Genomic DNA, 17,769 nt, shown 5'->3' on the forward strand with positions numbered 1-17,769 from the left:
ATGTGTACATTTTTCATAGAAGTAGCCCAGATTAACATAACTATAAACATTAGCTGGAAAAAAATTTTTGTTTCCATCAATATTCTTGCTTAATTTGAATATGAGATTTTAGATGAGCCTGGTGCAGAGGCACATGCTTATAAATCCCAGCAATTTATGATGCTGCAGCAGGAGGATCACAAGTTCAAGGCCAAACTCAGCAACTTAATGAAAACCTGTATCAAGGTAAAAACAAAATAATAAAAGTAAAAAGGGCTGGGGATATACAGTTCAGTGGTAAAGCGCCTCTGAATTTAGATGAAGAAAGAGTTTGCTATACAAAGTTTTTGTTTTAAGGATTTAATTAATATTTACCTGTAAGTAGTTCTCAAGGGAAAGAGCTGTGTGCAATCATTAAAATGAAGGTATTGGGGCAGCTACAACGGAAAGATTTAAAAATACTACATTAAAAAAGAAAACTCCCATGCCATACAGAAAATCAGTTATGGTTGGGGCAGAGTCATCAGTGAAATAAAGGAAAATCTCTTTGTATATTTCCAAGAGAATGTCTTTTTTCCTTTTCTCCAATTAATGTAATCATACATTTCAGTAAAATTTTTAATATGACAGTTCTTACAGTGACTATAAAAAAAACTTCACACCTTTTGCCACTTAAAATTGTAACTTACAGGGCTGGGGTTGTGGCTCAGAAGTAGAGCGCTCACCTAGCATACATGAGCCACTGGGTTCCATCCTCAGCACCACATAAAAATATATAAAGGTATTGTGTCCACCTACAACTAAAAAATGTTTAAAAATATAACTTCCAAATGAACACAAAAATAAGTGTTAATTGTTTCCTTCTTTTTTGTTTAATTAGAAGTAAAATTATTGTGCAGTGGCTTATACCTGTAATCCCAGCAGCTTAGGAGGCTGAGGCAGGAGGATGACAAATTTGAGGCCCTTGGCTATTTAGCAAGACCCTGTCTCAAAATAAAAAGGCTGGGAATGTAGCCCAGTAAGTGGTAAAAGTTTCCCTAGATTCAATCCCCATTACCAGAAAAAGAACAAAAAGAAAAAGGAAGCAAACCAGCATTTTTAATTATCTGATTTAGTACATGTTAAATTGAATAGCTGTCTCAGATTTTGCTAAATGTGTCTCAGAATGACATACTGACTTGGGTCGATGCTGAGTTGGGTTTTATGCAAGAAGCTTTATCTGATATAGAAATATGGAACTTAGTATTATCTAAAATACACATATAGTATATTAGCTTCACATAATAAATGCACATTTTCCCCCAGTAAAAATGTTTAATAGAAAGTAGTTTGAAACTGATAAGGTACTACATCAACCTGAAAAGGAAATACTTAAAAATTCCACCAGGTTCTAACATTAGCAACCTTGTTCCTTAACAACAGTAGTAATTTGAGACACTACCAATATCGACAGCATTGTAAAGTGACATCAATTGTATCCCATCATTAAAATTTAAGAAAAGAGGGCTGGGTTGTAGTTCAGTGATAGAGTATTTGCCCAGAACTTATGAGTCCCTGGTGGGTTCAATCCACAGCACTGGGGGGAAAAAAAAAATTAAGAAACTTGTTTTAGGAAACTAGTGTGTGTTAACTGTTAGTTGCTTATCTTAGTACTCAGGAAATGGAAGAAGTAACCAAAGGATGGTTTGGGATTTATTGTGGTGAACTTGTCAAAGCTCCTTTTACCATGCTGACTTCCAATAGGCTCTACTCTGAATAGATGTATGGTGTTCTGGTGCACAGAAATTAGAATTAACTCAAGAAGTAATCCCACAAGGTCTAAGAATTTGTGCATTGCATAATTACTCTAGTAAAGGGCCACAGGGTTACTTTGGAGAAGGTTAAGAGATAAATACATATTACATACTTGTGATATTATTCAGGGTCCTTTCAGGGATCCAGGAATGTGAAACAAATCAGACCTGCATATTGGATGAGTACTAGAGTGGCTCACATCAGACCTGTGGTTTTTAATTACATAAATAGGACCATGGAGTCTATTTTGATTCTGTACATCAGTTGATCAATTATCCTAGGCCAAACTTTGTGTTAGACTCTACTGATTGTCCTGTGAGTCCTGCTGCCTATTATAGTAACTTTCCCACTTTTCTAGTCTAGCAGTTAAGTGAACTATGGTCATGTGCCACATAATGATGTTTCAGTCAACAGTGGACTGTATGCAATGATGGTTCTATAATGTAATGGAGCTGAAAAATTCCTCTTGCCTAGTAATATCATAGCTAGTGTAACATAGCACAGCACATACATGTTTGTGGTGATGCTGATGTAAACAGACCTGTGCTGCCAGTCATAAAAATAGAGCACATATAATTGTGTAAAGTATAATACTTGATATAATGATCATCAAAGACTGTGTTACTGCTTTATGTATTTACTGTACTCTGAATCATTGTTTTAGAGTATACTTCTTATTAAAAAAAATTAACTGTAAAACAGTATGCCATGTTATGCCAGCAGCAGCTTTGTAGACCTTGTGTTTACTATGCTTCCTGATTGCATCAAGAAGCTGCATCAAATTATCAACTTAGTATATACTATCTCAGTTTGTGTAAGTACATTCTCTGATGTTTGCACCACCTAGAAATCACCTAACACACTTCCCAGAATGCATCTTCATTTCCAAGCAATGAATGACTATAATTTGTTTCAAGACACATTAATCTTGACAAAGCACATTGACTCAGGGAGTCCATTTTAACTGAAGCATCTCCCACTGCCCTGGCTTACAGACATACTCTAAATCTTATCTAGAATGCAAGTGCTTTGTTCACCAGTGCTTTTTCTTAATGCCTTTTTAGCCATCAATTGACTAGTCTAAGCATGGTGCCAGCATCTCAGCATCTGATGAGACCCTTACTTATGCATCAATTGGCTAGACTTCTGATAAGGGAAAAATAGCTAACTTATGCATCAATTGGCTAGACTTCTGATAAGGGAAAAATAGCTAAAGGATCACATATATTAAATCTTCTCCACATAGTGTGTCTTCCATTTCCTTCATTGTATCAGTGAATTTCTAGCATTTCACTTCCAATTTAGATGAGCCATTGCTGAATCAAATGTCCTTCAATCAAGTGATCAGAACCACTCCAATTTGTTCAAGTTCACAAACTAAGCCAGAATCTCTACTATAGGTGTACTTGTCTTAGAATGTTTTCTGGTGCTCTAACAGTACTACAGGTGGGTAATTTTTAAAGAATGGAGATATATTCAACTTGTGATTCTGGAGGCTGGCTAGTCTAAGAGCATGGTGCCAGCATCTTGGCATCTGGTGAGAGCCTTGCTTCTGCATCAAAATATGGCAGAAGGCAGCATGAGGGACAGCAAGTGTGCCAGAGAGCTCACTTACATAACAAAGCCATTCCCTCAATAATTCAATCCATGAGTAAGTCCATCCCTGCTGGCAGAGCTCCCATGATCTAGTCACCTCCAAAAGTTCTCCCCTCCAAATACCATTGGCAGAACTCTGGGGAATTCTCAACAGGAATTTTGGGGGAAAACATTCAAACCACAGCAGTACCCTAATATTGATAATTTGGTGCAATTTAAAATCATGTTCTTGCCTTAAAGTAAGGCCTTATATACTCAAAATCTATTTCCACAGTTATTCTACATATCATCAATATGATCAAGGGGACTGGGAATATAGCTCAGTTGGTAGAGGGCTTCCCTTGCATGCACAAGGCCCTGGGCTCAATCCCCAGCAACACACACACACACACAAATATATTTAAAGTTTTCAGATCAGATTCAAACTGTGTTGTGTCTTTGTGTGTATGTGGTGCTGGGGATTGAACCCAGGGTTTTGTGCATGTGAGGCAAGTACTCTACCAACTGAGCTATTTCTCCAACATCTTTGTTGTGTCTTTGAGACAATAAGGGATTGTACATATAGGGCATGTGGACTTTTCTCCAAGGCAACTCCTTTAAGTGAGGTTACTAAGGGATTATCACCAAGATAACAAGGAATTAGGGATTTAGAGGATACTCATCTAAGTCTTTCCAAAATTGATTGCAGTTCTCAGAATACTACTTTCTTGACCAGTGTCTACTCTCACAAAACCCACCAAGATAGCAGTTCAGCCAGTGTGGAGGATCAAACTGTTTTCCAGCCATCTCAGCCTTAAAGGTACAAGGGGATAAAGTAAACATCTCACAATATTAGTCTCAATAGTAAGAATGTGGCTTTCCATCATTAGGAAAGGGAATTTGCCATGCCCAGGAAAATGTTGCAAAATCTGAACATCTAAAACAATAGTGTCAAGAGCCGCGTGTGACCTTCCCGCTCCCGGAGCGATGCTACCGGCGGCCGCCCGCCGCCTGTGGGGGCCGCCCCTCGGGCTTCGGGCCTCCGCGCTCCGTCTCGCCAGACCACAGGTGCCAGGTGTCTGTGCCATGCGACAGATGAGGAGCAGCAGCCACCGAAGGGGTGAGGCGCTGGCGGGGGCACCCCTGGATAATGCCCCCAAGGAGTACCCGCCCAAGATCCAGCAACTCGTCCAGGACATCGCCAGCCTCACGCTCCTGTATTCTCAGATCTCAAGGAACTCCTGAAGAAAACCTTGAAGATCCAGGATGTCGGCCTCGTGCCGACTGGTGGCATGATACCTGGGGCTCTCCCTGCTGCAGCAGCCCCTGAGGTAGCAGAGGAGGAAGATCTCCCGAAACAGAAAGAACGGACACATTTCACTGTCCGCTTGACAGAGGCAAAGCCGGTAGACAAAGTGAAACTGATCAGAGATCAAGAACTACATCCAGGGCATAAACCTCGTCCAGGCCAAGAAGCTGGTGGAGTCCCTGCCTCAGGAAATCAGAGCTAACATCGCCAAAGCTGAGGCAGAGAAGATGAAGGCGGCCCTAGAAGCCGTGGGCGGCACGGTGGTTCTGGAATAGCCCCACCTCTGAGGACTTATGGACTGGGGTCCCTGGGACCCGGCGAGGCCCTGCCTGCCCTCTCCATCCCCAGCACCAGGCTCCCAGATGGAGATTCCAGGGGGCTGGAGTTACTGGCCCTAGTGGCAGTCTGTCTGGGGGGGACAAGATGGACCTGCTGTGGTGGGGGGGAGGGAAGCCACTGTCTGTGCAGAGCACAGGAGGCCACCTCAGAAGGTATGGGGTTACAGGAGTCCTTCTGGTGGCTGCTGAGAAAAATACACTGTTGAGGCTTGAAAAAAAAAAATAAATAAATAAAATAAAACAATTGTGTCAGTATTTGTCTACAATGACTCATCATCCCTGGACTCTTCCCCCGACCCCTGCCAACCCCCCGCAAATTTTTTTTGTAGTTGGTTATGGACAGAATGCCTTTATTTGTTTATGTGGTGCTGAGGATGGAACCCAGTGCTTCACACATGCTAGGCAAGTGCTCTGCCACTGAGCTACAGCCCCAGCCCTGATCCCCTCCTTTGCTGCCAACTTTTACCACTCTGCAAGAACCAACCCCTCTTCCAGCTCAAGGATCCTTTTCTAGCTCTCTGGAGGAGATTATCAATAAAGACTATTAAATTTAAAATATGAATAAATTGTAAATATGTGTTATCCAAAACGTATTAACTTCTTAAACCTAATTTATATAATTAAGGTGTACTAAGAAGAGCAAATGAGATGACCCCAGTGATAAAACTGTAAAAAACACCTTCTAGGAAGTGAAGTGTTAATTGTAATAGCTTGTATTTATGTGAGACAGCACTAACCATGTGTGTTGGCAACGTTTATATGATCTATAGCAGTAGTTATCATCCACATTTCAGAGAAAGAGATTTAACCATTGTCACTCAAACTGGCAAGAGCAAGAGCAAAGATTCAACCCCAGGCAGACATCAGAGCTCATGCTTTTAGCCACTTGGTAATCTCCATTTATTAAAGAAAATAAGGACATGTGAAGTTTACGAAATTAAAAAGGAAGTCCAGTAGAAACTTCTGGAACAGAATTATTATAAAAGATAACTGTACACTTTTTATTTCTGAAATCTTAATCAGTATAATTTTTATTCAATATTTGTATGCAGAAAGCACTAACTCAGCTTCATTATCACTTTCTATGGCCCCAGTTTTCCCAGGGCTTAGTTTGTGCATCTTAAGTGTGCCCAAATCTGAAAGATTTTGCTACATACCTTCAAAGATAAGGCATTCATGTCTCAGAGGTAGGAAGAAACAGACATCAGCTCTTCATCTTCTAAGAACTAAGATAACTTTGCTAAGGTTAGGCCTTATCCAGGTACAAAAAAGAGAGCCACTGTTTTATTTTTCATCTTTTTTGTTGTTGTTTTACTAAAGCAATACACATTTTTTTTTACATCAAATTAATTTTTAGGAGTGGAAATAGGAGGCCAAGGATGACTCACTTCCTATTTCTAAATAACATACCCATAATCCTCTTATTTTCTTTTATTTTTAGAATTATATATGACAGTAGGAATATATGTTGACACGTCATACATAATCAGAGTATGACTTCCCTTTCTTCTGGTTGTACATGATGTGGAGTAGTTACACAGATTGTATATTCGTATATGAACATTGGAAGTTACATTCAATTAATTCTGTCTTTCCATTTCCCCACCCAATCCAGTGAAACTCCACTCCTCCCTCCCCTCTGCCTATTGTGAGTCAGCATCCACGTATCACAGAGAACATTCGGTCTGGTTTGGGGGATTGGCTTATTTCACTTAGCATGATGGTCTCCAGTTCCATCCATTTACCAGCAAATGCCATAATTTCATTCTTTATGGATGAGTAATATTCTATTACATATATATACACACCACATTTTCTTTATCCATTCATCTGTTGAAAGGTACCTATGTTGGTTCCATAGCTTAGCTATTGTGAATTGAGCTGCCATAAACATTGATGTGGCCACCATCACTATAGTAAGTCCTCTGGGTATATGCTGAGGAGTGGGATAACTGGGTCAAATGATGGTTCCATTCTAAAAGTTTTCTGAGGAATCTCCATACTGCTTTCCAGAGTGGTTGCACCAATTTGTAGTCCCACCAGTAATGTATGAGTATACCTTTTCCCCCACATCCTTGCCAACATTTAGTATTTACTTATATTCTTGATAAGTGTCATTCTGATTGGAATGAGATGAAATTCCAGTGCACTTTTAATTTTTTAAAAACATTTATTCCCCAGTTGTAGGTGGACACAATACCTTTATTTTATTTTTATGTGGTGCTGAGGATCGAACCCAGTGCCTCACACATGCTAGGCAAGCGCTCTACCACTGAGCCACAACCCCAGTCCCAGTGTACTTTTAATTTGCATTTCTCTAATTGTCAGTGATGTTGAACACTTTTTCACATATTTGTTTGTAGCGGATTGTATTTCTTCCATGAAGTGCCCAGTTCCTTTGCCCATTTATTGATTGGGTTATTTGGTGTTTTTTAAATTTTTGTTGTTTGTTTGTTTTGGTGTTTTTTTGAGTTGTTTGTATATCCTAGATATTAATGCTCTGAGGTTGTAGCAGCAAAGATTTTCTTCCTTTCTCTTAGGCTCTCTCTTCACATTCTTGGATGTTTCCTTTGCTGTGAAGAAGCTTTTTAGTTTGATACCATTCTATTTCTTAATTCTTGATTTTACTTCTTGTGTTGAGGAATTCAGTTCCTAAACTGATATGATAGAGAGTTGAGCCTACTTTTTCTTCTAGTAGGCACAGGGTCTGTGTTCTAATGTTTAAGTCCTTGATCCATTTTGAGTTGAACTTTGTGCAGGGTGAGAAATAGGAGATTAATTTCATTTTTTAAAGAATTTAAAAATTTTTTTTTAGTTGTTGACAAACTTTATTTATATGTGGTCCTGAGAATTTAATCAAGTGCCTCACACATGCTAGGCAAACACTTTACCACTGAGGTGTAGGTGGCAAAGATTTTCTCAGGCTCTGTCTTCACATTCTTTTTTGAGGGGTGGGTATTGGGGACTGAACTCAGGGGCACTTGACCACTGAGCCACGTCTCAGCCCTATTTTGGATTTTATTTAGAGACAGGGTCTCACTGAAGCACCTCCCAGTTGCTGAGGCTGGCTTTGAATTCATGATCCTCCTGCCTGGGCCTCCTGAGCCACTGGGATTACAGGCCTGTGCCACCGAGCCCAGTTCTCTTCACATTTTTGATTGTTTCCTTTTCTGTGAGGAAACTTTTTAGTTTGATACCATCCCGTTTATTATGGATGGCTGGGGAATGCTAGGGATTGAACCCAGGGGCACTCAGCCATTAAGCCACATCCCCAGCCCTTTTTTGTATTTTATTCAGAGTTTCATTGATTTGCTTAGTGCCTTGCTTTTGCTGAAGCTGGCTTTGAACTCGGGATCCCCCTGCCTCAGCCTTCTGAGCCACTGGGTATGTGCACCACTACACCCAGCTCTAATCTCATTTTGATACATATGGATTTCCAGTTTTCCCAGCACCGTTTTTTTTAAGAGGCTGTCTTTTCTCCAGTGTATGTTTTTGGCATCTTTGTCTAGTATGAGATAACTATTTAGGTGAGTTTGTCTCTTCTATTCTGTCCCTTTGGTCTTCATATCTGTTTTAGTGCCAACACCAAATTATAGCTCTGTAGTATAATTTAGGGTCTAGTGTTGTAATGCCTCCTGCTTCACTTTTCATGCTGAGGATTGCTTTGGCTATTCTGGAACTCATTTTCCAAATGAATTTCATGACTATTCCAATGAAGATCATCATCAGTCCTGCTTATTTTCAAGCTTAGGCATCATCTATTGAATTTTAACTATGAAAGATAAAAGGGATTACTCTGATTATATATATGGTCTATTTTCCTACACAAGATTCCCATGCTTGCTGTACATGTTTTGTTTTTGGCTTTTTATTTTTTGTTTTGTAGATGGACACACTGTTTATTTTTATGTGGTGCTGAGGATTGAACCCAGTGCCTCACACATGTGAGGCAAGCACATGTTATTTCCTTTGGATATATGCCAAGAGTAGGATTGCTGAATGATATAGTACTTTTATTTTTTGAGAAACTTTTATACTGTTTTCAACTACAGCCCCAGTCCTTATTCTTCATGGAAGGCATTGTCTGAGTTCTTTCAGTCTGGAAACCCAGGTCCTTCACTTGAGTCACTTTCTTGTGTTGCTTAATAATTTTCTCTCATGCATTCCTTCTTTCTTCCTAAAACTTTTTATACTTAGATTTCAGAACTTTCAGACTTGTAAATTTTTCTTTTTCTAACTTCTGTCTTTTTACAAATTTTCAGAGATATATTTCACTTTATTGATTTTAAATATTTCCTGTATGATTCTTTCTTTTATTCTCACTTCCTTTAAAAGAGGGTCCTGCTTTTAATTTGAATGTAAGAGTTGCTCTGAGATTTTAGTTTTTAAAATTTTCCATTACTACTTCTTGCATGTCTTAAAGACACCAAGAGATTCCATGCTTGGTAAGGGCTGGCTCCTTGATTCACAGATAGCCATCTTCTCCCTGTGACCTCACAAGGTGGAAGGGGCAAAACAGCTCTCTGAAGTCTCTTTCATAAAGGTCCTAATCCCATTGACAGGGGCTCTACAGCGTCAAAATGACAAATACAATTAACTTGTGGGATGTTTCAACATAGGAATTTGGGTTGGCCATCTTTTTTTTTTTTTAAGAGAGATCTGAAGTGATTTTACTTTTTATTTCCTTCACTTTAAGCCAATTATGAAATTTCACAGTGGTTTCTGGGGTAGGGGTAGAAGAAAGGTGGTGTTCAGAATCGGGGCTGTGGCCAGGTGGCCTGAGGAGGTGCGGGCAGGGCAACCTCACTGGGGCAGCTGGAGGAGCACGGACTGCCCTACTGGCAGGTGAGTGATGTTCCAAGAGATGGTATGCTATGTCCTCGGCGGCTTCCAGCTTGCACAGCTCAATCAGGCCATCACCTGCAGTGGCCAGAGTTGGCAATCAGCTCGGCTGCCTTAGAGTCACCCTCGGCAGAGATGATGGCAGCTTTCTTTTGTTGTTCAGCCTTTTCCACCACAAATCTGGCCTTCTCTGCTTCCTGCTGAGCCAACTGTTTGGCTTCTACCACTTCTGTGAACTCCTTCCCAAAGGTCAGCTGTGTCAAGGACACGTCATTCAGGATGAGCCCAAAGGTTGTTGCTCACTCTGTAAGGTCATTGCTCCTCACCTGCCTGGAGACCAGCTCTCTCTGGGTGGTCAGTTTGCCAGTATCAAAGTGAGCCACCACTGACTTGAGGATCTCTGTGGTAATGGATGGCAGCACTCGTTCATCATAGTCCTCTCCAATGCTGGTGAAGATTCGAGGAAGCTGACTAGCAACAGGTCGGAAAAGGATGCGCAGTGTGATGTTGACATTCTGCAAATCTTTGCTACCAGTGATGACTAGCACATTACATGGTCGAGAGCGGCAATCAAAGATAATTGGTTTCTGAACCCAAGGAATGAGAAAGTGAGTTCCTTCCCCTACCACAATGTCCTGTACACCATGGAATCGGTCAAAGATGACAGCTCTGTGTCCAGCATCCACATTATATAAGTCAGAGTTCACCATGCCTCCTGCAACGGCTAAGGCCAGGCCAAACTTGCCAATGAATTCAAACACTTTGGCAGCCATGTTTCCTTCTGCTGGACCCACTCACACCTGCTTACACTCTGACCTCCACATGAATTCCCCTGGGTTGGTCATCTTTAGCCTATAGGACATTACCTTTTCATCAATTTTTTTTTTACACCCTTTAACAACATCTCACCTTTCCTCACCCCATCTCTTATATTCTGGTAACCACCATTCAACTCTCTGCTTCTGAGTTCAACTGTGTTAGATTCCACATAGGTTAGATCACGCATATGTTTACATATATTTGCTTTATCCACTCATGCATCAGTGGACACTTAGGCTGAGTCCAGAACTTATTGTGAATAATGCTGCACTAAACCACATGAGAATGCAGATATAAATGTCTCTTTGACAGACTTTATTTCCTTTGGATATATGCCAAGAGTAGGATTGCTGAATGATATAGCACTTTTATTTTTTGAGAAACTTTTATACTGTTTTCCATATGGTTGTACTAACCTACTTTCCCACCAACAGTGTACAATTCTTTCCCTCCACATCTCCTTATTAATACCTTATTGTGGCTTTTATAGTTCCCCAGTTATTAGTCATATTGAGCATTTCTTCATGTATTTGTCTTTTGAAAAATGTCTTTTTAGTTCCTTTGCCTATATTAGAGGAATTTCTAACTATTGAGTTCTGTAAACATTTTTTAATATTAAACCCATATCAGGTATATAGTTTGCAAACATTTTCTCCCATTCTGCAATTTCTCTCTTCACTGGTGATTCCCTCCTTTGTTACATAGATGCATTTTAGTTTTCGATGCAGCCACATTTGTCTGTTTTTGCATTTGTCCTGCTTTTAAAGTCATGTCCAAAACAAATCACTGTTCAGACCAAAGTCATATCCCCCTACCCCCGCCAGCCTTCTAATAGTTTTACAGTTTTAACTGTCTTACAGTTAATTCTTTAATCAACTTTGAATTGATTTTGGTAGGTGGTATGAGGGTTCAGCTTCCCTTCTTCTGCATGTGGAGATCCAGTTTTCCCAACACTACTTATTAGAAAAGGGTTCTTTTTCATCCCATGTCTTTGGTTATCTTTGTTGAAAATCAACTGACTGTAGATGCATGGATTTGACCTCTATTCTGTATCATTGGTGTATATGTCTGTGTTTTCACGCCTATACCATACTGTTGTGCATCTTTTACAATCAGGTAGTAGGCGACCTCCAGCTTTGTTCTTTTTGCTCAAGATTGCTTTGGCTATTTAAGGGGTCTTCCAAGATGACCTCCTTGACTGCTATGCCAGTAAAATGGAGAAGAATTGTTGGGAGAATAATTTGGTTGGCTTTTAAGTTGCAATCCTCCTGCCTCAACCTCCCCAGCTGCTGGGATTACAAGTGTATCACTGCACCTAGCCCTTTCAGTATTTCCTTATTGTTAATAATACTCCTATATATCCTCCCTTTATGGTGATCTTCATCCCAATCTCAAAGTAGTGTTTCTTCCTCCAAACACTATCTATTTGGTCCACACAGTGGATGAAAGGAGTTATAGCAGGTTGTAAGGCCTAATCCAGGAGGACCACGTTTGTGCAGGCTATTGCTGCAGCTGAGGAAGACACTGATGCGATTGCATCTGTTGACTACACCAAGACTTGGCATGGGCTTAAAGTGATGTCAACAAGGAGGACCTCCTAAAGGTGGTTCTGAGTAACTAATGAAGTTACTGGCAGCAAATGCATAACTGCTGAAAAAGAACCCCATGAGGAAATTTACAAGGAAGGGTTTAGGAGAAACCTTTTGGGCAGTGGGGTAGGGGTTCAGTAGTGGGAATCAAACACAGATCTCGTGGACACAAGTGTTCTCTGTACACCCAACCCTAGGGGAAACTTTTGCAGACCTCAACAAGCTCCTTAAGAGTTTGAAAACAGACTCCAGCACCAAAAGGTTTCTTCTAATTGAGAGGACTGTTCTTGGTACGTTATCTGCTTATAAGGAAATCTGTTAAAAAAAAAAAAAAAGTAAACCCCTATGGACATTTCTCAAGAGAGACACACCTCAAGATGAACCTCAGGCAGGTCTTTCAGAAGTTAAAAAATGGAAAACAAAAATTTATAAGGTTACAAAAATATTTTTGTACAACTCTACTTTGTTCAAGCTAAATGTTATTATAAGAGTAAAAAAGTTAAAAAATTACTTTGTAAAAGAGAAAGATACTATTATAGGTTGATTTACTATTGGACAAAGCATTTACTTTATCAATTTAGTGTAGCCTGAATGCAGTGTTTATATAAAGTCTACAGCAGTGTACAGTACCATCCTAGGCTTTCACAGTCACTACCTGACTCACCTGGAGGAGTTCCAGTCCTGCAGACTACATTCATAACAGTACCCCGTACAGGTGTACTTTTAATAAGATCTTGCTGTTACCCAAGCTAGTTTCAAAAACTTATGGGCCTGAGAGTTTGCCCCACTTAGGTCTTCCCAGTAGCTAGACTTCTCATGTGCATCATCATTCCTGGCTTATATTTCTTTGGGGAGGGTACCGGAGATTGAACTCAGGAGCACTCAACCACTGAGCCACATCCCCAGCCCTATTTTGTATTTTAGACAGGTTCTCACTGAGTTGCTTAGTGGCTTGCTTTTTGCAGAGGCTGGCTTTCAACCCACAATCTTCCTGCCTCAGCCTCAAGAACCTCTGGAATTACAAGTGCGTGTGCCAGCACGCCCAGCCTGGCTTATATTTCCGCTGTATCATTTCTGTTTACCTAGAAAGTTACCAATATAAGTCAGCTATTAACAGTATTCAGTACAGTAACTAAACACTGTAGACTAGGTCCTTCAGGCAGAACCAAATAGCCTAGTTGTGTAAGGCCATGCTATCTAGGTATGTTTATACAAAGAAGTCACCTAATGGTTACTTCTTATAACCTCTCACCATCATCAAACAACTGTATACAATTTTCTTATAATCAAAAGTATAAAAAAAATCAAAAAACATTTCATCAACCAACAGTTTCTCTAAATTCCTTTGTTATATTCCTAACCCCCAATATGATATTTGGAAGTGGGGCCTTTTGTTTTTAGCCATCTGCTACTTTGTTATAGCAGCCTCAGTTAACATCTATGTATTTTAGCTATTCAGTTACCTTTACCAGTGCTATTTCTTTTAGCGGGTAACCACAGATTGAACTCAAGAGGCACTCAACCACTGAGCCTCATCCCCACCCCTATTTTATGTTGTATTTAGAGACAGGACCTCACAGTTACAGAGGCTGGCTTTGAACTCACCATCCTCCTGCCTCAGCCTCCTGAGCCACTGGGATTACAGGCGTGCACCACTGCACCCAGCACCAGTGCTATTTCTTGTATACTTCATGTTACTATCCAATGTCTTATTTTTGTATTACAATTCTTAATACACCATTATATCATAATTTATCATCTCTGATTATATAAAGTATGTTGACACCAAATTCACATCTTCATACATGTATTTTGTATAGTGATGAGGGTCTTTCACCATCTATGCTATTCCCCTTCTCCCTCCCACCCCTATTCCCTATCTAGAGATAATCTTCCTCCCTTGCTCTCCCTCCCAACCCCATGTTGAGTCATACCCATTATATCAGAGAAGACATTCAGCACCTATTTTTTTTTGGATTGGCTAACTTCACTTAGCATAATCTTCTCTAATGCCATCCGTTCCCCTGCAAATGCCATGATCTTATTCTTTTTTATTGATGAGTAATATTCCATTGTGTATAAATGCCATATATATTTTTTTTATCCATTCGTCCACTGAAGGACATCTAGGTTGGCTCCACATTTAGCTATTTTGAATTGTGCTGCTATAAACATTTGTTGATTGATTATATATCCTCTTCTGAGAAGTCTCCGTTCAGGTTCTTGGCCCACTTATTGATTTGGATTATTTGTTTTAAATGAAGCATGAAAGACTCCCTTTAATATTTCTTATCTCTAAAAAAAAAAAATTTCTTATCTCTTCTATGTAATTAACTGCTTTTCTCTTCCTGCTTCAAAGATTTTTTCCTTCGTGGCTCTATCATAGTTTGTGAGCTTTCTGTTTGTGCAGTTGTTTTTCATCTAACTCCTGTTTCTGACAATGATTTCTTCAAATATACTTCCTGCCCATTTCTCTTTTTGGAATCTACATTCTACTAATTAGTAATACTTGGTAGTGTCCTACAGTCTCTAAAGCTAAGACTCATTTGTTATATATATTATTGCAGACAGGATATTTTCAATTGAGTTGTCTTCAAGTTCATTATTTCTTCTGGTAGTTGAAAAATGCTGCTGAGACCCTCTAGTGAGTTTTTATTTTTTAATCCATATTTCGATTTTATTTTTTTCATAATTTATCTCTTGATATTTACTATTTGGTGAATATTTCTCCCCATTTAGTTTAGACATATTGTGCTTCATCTTTTTTCCTTACTTTGGTGTCAAAATTCAAGTGTTATAAAGTATTTTTCCCCCTACAAAACCCCTAGAAACTGAGCTTTTTGCATTAAATGAGCTGAATCGGATCAAACAAAGACAAGCTCTAAAAGTAAAGCTTTTCAAAAAGTAAAATCAAATAGTGACAACTGATACCAGGTGCGGCAGCACATGCCTGTAATCTCAGCAGCCCGGGAGGCTGAGGCAGGAGGATCATGAGTTCAAAGCCAGCCTAAGCAAAATTGAGGTGCTAAGCAACTCAGTGAAGTGAGACCCTGTCTCTAAATAAAATACAAAATAGGACTAGGGATATTGCTCAGTGGTCGAGTGCCCCTGAGTTCAATCCCTGGTACGAACAACAACAGAAACAAATAGTGACAATTGACATGAGACTTGGGGGCAGTTAAAGTACTGTTTTGGGGGGACTCCAAACTTAACTCATTGGGGGATCTTCACTCTCTCTAGTGGTTGGCACAATGATGGTTTTTACAGCTATCAAGTGGGAGAAAGCGTCTTCAAGGTTACTCTAGAGCTTGGGAAAGCAGCATAGGGAACTTTAAAAAAATACTACAAAACTTACATGTATGTTCTTCCAATTCTTAGAAGCCTTTGGTTAAGTCTAGATTTCTGAAAAAGCTGATTTTGACAACTTTTGTTGTTCATGTTGCTTTTACACAACAGTGGATTTTTAAGAGATCCTCGGGTGCTCCACTGTAACAGAAAGGTTAAGTTTTTAGCTACAACTGCAAACTAATTAAAATTCCTTTAATTATGCTTGTAAGATTAGCATGCAAAAGGTGTGTGTGTGTGTAGATATTTGCAAGTATTTCTAAATAGACTGCCATGGAAATTTAAGAGATGCCTTTTCTCATCAGTCATTTCAACTACCTTATGTTTGAATGAATCATGAGCCTAAGCTTTTCAAGTTCACAGGGAAATGATGTTTTCTTCCAAAGTTTCAAAGGATTAAAAATGATAAAGTAAGGCTGGGCATGTGGCTCAAGTGGTAGCACGCTCGCCTGGCATGCATGGGGTGCTGGGTTTGATCCTCAGCACCACATAAAAATAAAATAAAGATGGTGTGTCCACCGAAAGCTAAAAAAATATTAAAAAATTCTCTCTCTAAAAAAAAAAAAAAATGATAATGTAAAATTTATTCCTCACGAGGTTCACAGGATTGAAAATGGTAATGTAAAATTTAATCAAAACAGTGTGGCACTAGTGTAACGACAAACAGACCATTAGAATACAAAGTCCCAAAATAAAATACAAAGTCCCTCTCATATGCAGGCAACTGATTTTGAACAAGGATGCCAAAACTACTCTGGAGAATGAACTATTCTATGGCAAGAAAACTGGATGTCCACATGCAAATAATTAAAGTTGGACCCTGAAATTTCACCATATCCAAAACAAAATGGATCAAAGACCTACGTGTAAAAGCTAAAACTATGAAACTCTTAAGACAAAAACAGGAAACTTCATGATACTGGATAGCACAATGATTTCTTCAATGACACCAAAAGCACAGCTAACAGAAGAAAAAAAATAGATAAAATGGATTTCATCAAAATTAAACATTTCTGTACATTAAGGATACTGATCAAGAGCAAAAAAAAAAAAAAACCACACATACACAGAATGGGGTAACATTTGCATGTCATATAATAATTTCCAGAATATATAAAGAACTTGTACAACCCAATAACAACCTAATTTAAAATGGGCAAAGGAGCCAAGACACCTGTGGTCTCGGCTCCTTGGGAGGCAGAGGCAGAACTGCTTGAGCCCAGGAGTTCAATGTCAGATGAGACGACATATTGAGACACCCCCCTCATCTCAAAAAGTAATATTAATAATAAAGCACTGGGCATGAAGCTTAGTGATAAGAATGCTTGCCTAGCACATATAAGGCCCTAGGTTTGATACCTGCAGTGATGGTGGTGGAAGGAGCTGAGGATGTGAATACACATTTCTCTACAGATGATACACAAATAGTCAACTAGTACATGAAAACATACTCAACATCAAAAGTCATTAAGGAAATGTAAAAACTACAGTTGGAGGACACACCCATTAGGATGGTTAAATATAACAATTAGGATTGCTATTTTTAAAAAATAGTGTTGCAGAGATGTATAAAACTGCAACTCTTATTCACTGCTGATGGCAATGTAAAATGTTGCAGCCACTGGAAAATAACTTTGGAGTACCTTTTACTCATGTATTAATAGAGCGACTTTTTGGTATTGTAACACTATAAGCAAAGCGATTAAAATAGAAAGCAGGGACTCTATTTTATACTTACATAGTAATAATGTTTGTTATAGTGTTACAATACCAAAAAGTGTCTATTAATACATGAGTAAACAAAATATGGTATTTACATGTTATTATCCAGTCACATAACAAGGGAAGAGTTTATGGAGATTATTTACTGTATAAACTTTCTTTTTGGAATGATGAAAAAGTTTTGGAAATAGATAATGGTAAACATTACACCACACTGTAAAGGTATCTTATCCCAATGAACTGGGCATGGTGGAGTGAGCCTCCATGTCCCAGCTACTCAGAAAGCTGAGACAGAAGGATCATTTGAGTCCTGAAGTTTGAGGCCAACCTAAGCAAATAGCCAGATTCTGTCTCCCCTCACCCACCCACCCCCCAAAAAGTTAAAATGGTAAATTGACTATACATATATTACCATAATAAACTTAAAAAAATAATGTATACAAAGGCCTTTATCAAG

The 17,769-nt window shown here is 39.2% G+C and overlaps 1 protein-coding gene and 1 pseudogene across 1 annotated transcript; one reads left to right on the forward strand and one right to left on the reverse strand.

The window, feature by feature from the left end:
* Positions 1–4,308: 4,308 nt before the first annotated feature.
* LOC143379178 (large ribosomal subunit protein bL12m) lies at positions 4,309–5,212 on the forward strand. The gene is given in 3 exon segments (XM_076831605.2): positions 4,309–4,564; positions 4,567–4,774; positions 4,776–5,212. Coding segments are annotated over 3 exon segments (594 nt in total). The 5' UTR covers positions 4,309–4,335; the 3' UTR covers positions 4,933–5,212.
* Positions 5,213–9,798: 4,586 nt separating this feature from the next.
* On the reverse strand, positions 9,799–10,665 carry LOC143379425 (prohibitin 1 pseudogene; annotated as a pseudogene).
* Positions 10,666–17,769: the final 7,104 nt, after the last annotated feature.

Source organism: Callospermophilus lateralis, chromosome 13, assembly GCF_048772815.1.
Source record: "Callospermophilus lateralis isolate mCalLat2 chromosome 13, mCalLat2.hap1, whole genome shotgun sequence".
In the NCBI taxonomy this organism is placed as follows: domain Eukaryota; kingdom Metazoa; phylum Chordata; class Mammalia; order Rodentia; family Sciuridae; genus Callospermophilus; species Callospermophilus lateralis.